Consider the following 4,393-nt stretch of genomic DNA (forward strand, 5'->3'; position numbering starts at 1 on the left):
CCTGCTGAGTTGTTCTTTCCGTTAAAAAAAGTTCTAAAATCCAAAGTCTGAGGCCGTTATTCTCATCTGACTCCCACTGGACCTTCCAGCTACTTTGGGTTTAGTTTCTCCCTCCCTTGCGACTGGGAGATTGTGGATTGCCCACTTTCATCCCATTTTCTTCAGTTCATATTTCAGACAGAAGAGCTGCCTGAACTGATTCTCCGTGGAGGCGATGAGGAGCACAAGGCTGAGCCACAGGGCCAGGCAGTAGAAGGGAAGCTCGCTGTGGCAGCACTGGCTGGTCCCAGTCCTGCAGAACTACCCGCCCTTGCACTGATGCAGCTCCCCTCCAGGTTGAGTTGCAGCTCTCCAGCTAACCCAGAAGGAACACACTCCTAGTTTCCTCTCTGCACAGTATTTCCCTGCACTCTTAACAGCACCTGCAGCTGCTTTTAGGCTGACATTTGGACAAAACACAGCATCAGCTCTTCAACACTACTATGACCTGTGTACTAATTTAAGTAGCTGCCTGCCTCTTGTTCCGGAAACACCATCACTGAAAATGGGCATCAGATGCAAGCACCAGCTTTAGGTATGAAGCAGCCTTTTAAATAAACCCTAACTACACAGTGTCTGCAAGCTTCTTACTGTAAACAAAGTAGCCTGAGGATTTGGGCTTGGATATAAAAATTGTCATCATTTTCATTCACTAGTCTAATAAAAGGATAAATCTGCCAAGCCCTTCATCACTTTTCTAAACACAGGCACCTCTGTATGCATACTTGTGAGCTTATTAAGTACAGTGTGCAACATCCCTGAAAAGATTCAGTTTAGAAATAAAATTTTGGATTTAAATGCTTAGAATTTGAAGCAGCTTAACTGAATTTATGAGGTCTTTATTCCTACAGCTGACAAGTCCGAGTTCTGCATGCACCAGAAGCTGCCTTCTTCCTGAATTCAACTGTTCACTTTGTGTGCCAAAAGAGATGTAGGATTTTACAGCTGCTCGACAACAGACTTCTCTGACCTGGAAAGTTGGTTATTAAAATTTGATTTATTGATGGGATATTTTGGTAATTTAAGTCAGCACCTGAAACACTCACCTGTTCAAGGCAATCACAGCTGTAAATAGTAGGCTGCCAATGGTTTACAGAAAATAAAAGAGTAAGAAGGGGGACTCCTAGACAATCAGAACACCGTCTCCAAAAGACAACTGGGAGTGAAAGGTTCCAGTAAGACCTTTATTGCAACACAGAGTTGACAACACGTTTTTGTATTTAATAGAAAGTATTTGGTCTCTTGGTAGTGAAACGTGGTTTGTGCTGACGACGCAGAACTCTGTGTGGCAGCGGGAACTTGATCTTAGAATCCTGCAAGAAAAGTGTTTCTATGTTAATTGAGGTATTAGATAAACAACAGTTTGCAATAAATAGCCAAGTTGCATTCAGTAACTAACTTATGCTTAGAAAAGTAATCCATCCACAAATTAATATATACTTCAGAGGACTTAACAAACACCTTAATTCTGCATTCTTTTTTTCAAAGTAATGCCAGTAAGAGGCATGTTTTCTGCACCATAACATGCATTTGCTTTATTGTGACTTTCTTCCAAATACTTCTAGCAGTAGAAGCTTTGATCATAATATACCATAAACATATGTACCCAAGTTTGGTTCCTGCCATATTTCTGGCTGCAAAGCAAACCTATACCACACAAGAGGGATCCCCTCTTGAGTCCAGCATTAGACCAGGACCCACTGGCCACTGCAGTGTTGGCTCACTTACATGGAACTGCTTGACTGCTGGTCTGCGGCACTTGCTGGCAGCAATTTCCTCAACCTTCATGATCTGAATAGAGTGAGCACGGGCACGATGACGGGCTCCCATATCACGGTCTGGAACAACAGAACTCATTAAAAATAAATTTCATGACATTTTCAGTTTAAGAATCTGACAGCCTTTTGTTTAAGAAATGTTCATAGTGCCATCTACAACTTTTAAAATTTCTGATCAGCTGTAATTAAAATCACAGTTTCTAATATATTGAAGTGATGGCAAAAATATCACAAAACCAACAAGCAGCAGCAAATTCTTCCTGTAAGTTCTAAGTAAGCTCCTCAACAGGAAGTGCTATCTTACTTTTCTTGTCCAGTTTCAAGTACACACAGACATGAGATACCTAGGACTACTTAATCTCTTCCAAGAGAAAAAAATCCTGTGATTCAGAATGAACACTGAAATACAATTACTGGAAAGACACATGAACTCCAAAACAATTTCCCTTCCAGCAGGAAGGTGCAAGTAAAGGTATGACCTCAGGTTATCTTTACTTTTATTGAAATTGACCAGCAATAGAACCATGAATTGATGTTCATCCCACATAATCAGACTTTCAGAATAGGAGGAAGCATCTGTACCTGGGCTACCTGAAAATTCCTCGATTCAGCAGTGCAAATCACTGGCTTCAAATCACATCCATTGCTAGTTCCATAAGGTATGTCTGCTGAAATACTACAGTGTTTCCCATGAAGATCTAACACACCCATTAAAAACTTACCTGTCACGACTATTCTCAAATATAAAAGTATCAATCATTATACCATGAAAAATAAGGTTCCTGGGTCTCTTAAGCAATCTTTCAGTATGTTAATTAACAGGGATTATCATACGTTAATGTAGAACCTTAAATTTCACTTTCAACAGCACTTCAGCTTTTGAAAGGCGACAAGATACATTTAATATTTGCACACATGACAAGAATATCATTATTAAGAACAATATTCTTTGGGTTTTTATGTGCAATCTGTAGTGCTTCTAACACCTTGGAGTCAAATATCAACAGCATCAACTATACAAATAGTCTATCCCTCAAGTACTTCACAAAACAGACTGAAATCAGGACAAACATTAATTCTCCCTGAAATGAGACAATGAGATCTTGGAGTAACAATTGGGGTTTTTTCCTATTAAAAAAAAAATTTCCTGATTTTTTTTTAACTTGTTCTCCAAAGGACAGATGCTAGTATGTTCCACATGATCTCTGAAATACTCTCTTCACAAGACTTGGGAAGATGACTACCTTAAATCAACACAGTGCAGGAAATACAGCACCTAAAAAGTCATTAAATTTTCATTTTGTATAGCAAAACTCATTACTAGAATTGTAGAAAGACACACCAAAAAGAAGTGGGAATACTTTCCAGTCAGAGAAACTGTATAAAGAGAGGTAACAAGTCAGATACCACACTGGGTAACAGATAAACATCTATGGAATATCTGGCAACTTCCTCCTTTAGTTTTTCCAAGTGTTTCAGCTATTTTACCATGGATTAAGTCAGCATGCTTTACGCCTAGTTTGAGATTTAATCTTCTGCTTATATTTTATAACTCAACAGTTACATATACTCACAGCACTGAGTGACAGCACCCGCAGTGGTCAAATCTCTGTACTCCCTGTACATGTTGTGGGTTCCACTACGAGAATCATAGCGCAACCAAATACCAAAATTTTTTACCCGCAGAGGGGACTTCTCATACACCTGGAATTACACAAGAACATGGTAGTAGTTAGAGATGATGTACTATCACCATTTTACAATTTTAGTAAGTATTTCAGAGCTCTAACAAAACCACTGTTTTAAGTCTTACTGTCAAAAAACAACTCCTTCCCCTTACCAACATAGCTGGATTTAAGTTTTGGTAATTCAGAGTGGAAAACTATAGTAATTCAAAGAAAAATACAAGATTTCAGCTCTAAAGAGTGTTCTTTAAGTATCAAGATACAGGAGCATAAGCATATAAACATCCACTTTCCCAGGGTTATGGATATCCAGATGCTTGTTAAAAGGTATATGGCACAATGAACGAAGTCTAAGAACAAGAGAGCAACACTGAGCGAAACATGGCTCATAATTCTGAAGCAGTAAATAAGTTTCTATTTAGTTTACAGGACAGGTACCACTACATTCAAAAATCAAACTTGTCACTCCTTTTCACAGCAACTGGAAGATGAATGGCTTTCAACCTCACACCCAATAACTGTGATTCCTATAAAATCCTTCCACATAAACCTGCTGGAATTCCATAAGACCCTCCCACGTTTTTAGGTTTTTAATCCTTCACCTGGCCACAGTACACAATCTCTCCAGAAGACTTCTTCATCTTCTTCAGCTGAGAAACAAAGTACCAGAACCGGGACTTGGCGACGACATGGTTCGGAGCGAAGATCCGCATGCGGTACAGAGGAGGCGTCGTACATTTCGGCGTGGGCAGGCAGCGCCCGACCACCTTGTACTCCCGCAGCTAGAGGAACACGAAACACAGGCGGCCTGTAGAATGAGCGAGCCGCGGAGCCACCATCGCGCCCACCCCGCGCCGAACCCGCCGCAGGTTCCGCGGCCCCAGACACGCA

The 4,393-nt window shown here is 40.4% G+C and overlaps 1 protein-coding gene across 1 annotated transcript; it reads right to left on the reverse strand.

Moving 5' to 3' along the window:
* Nucleotides 1-1,202: 1,202 nt before the first annotated feature.
* On the reverse strand, nucleotides 1,203-4,315 carry RPL18A (ribosomal protein L18a). The gene is made up of 4 exons (XM_008632786.2): nucleotides 4,105-4,315; nucleotides 3,392-3,521; nucleotides 1,768-1,877; nucleotides 1,203-1,352 (listed from the first exon to the last, which is right to left on the reverse strand). The coding sequence occupies exons 1-4, from the start codon at nucleotides 4,213-4,215 to the stop codon at nucleotides 1,260-1,262; spliced, it is 444 nt and encodes a 147-aa protein (XP_008631008.1). The 5' UTR covers nucleotides 4,216-4,315; the 3' UTR covers nucleotides 1,203-1,259.
* Between the last annotated feature and the right edge of the window lie 78 nt (nucleotides 4,316-4,393).

Source organism: Corvus brachyrhynchos, unplaced genomic scaffold (genome assembly GCF_000691975.1).
Source record: "Corvus brachyrhynchos isolate BGI_N302 unplaced genomic scaffold, ASM69197v1 scaffold32, whole genome shotgun sequence".
Lineage (NCBI taxonomy): Eukaryota > Metazoa > Chordata > Aves > Passeriformes > Corvidae > Corvus > Corvus brachyrhynchos.

Bases quoted from the DNA above. Each gene is read 5' to 3' on its own strand.
- RPL18A (XM_008632786.2), bottom strand. From the start codon at position 4,215: ATGCGGATCTTCGCTCCGAACCATGTCGTCGCCAAGTCCCGGTTCTGG. The intron at 3,522-4,104 runs GTGAAGGATTAA...GTGTAATTCCAG, and splicing joins AGATTGTGTACTGTGGCCAG to GTGTATGAGAAGTCCCCTCT. The intron at 1,878-3,391 runs GTGAGTATATGT...CTGTTGTTCCAG, and splicing joins GGGTGCTGTCACTCAGTGCT to ACCGTGATATGGGAGCCCGT.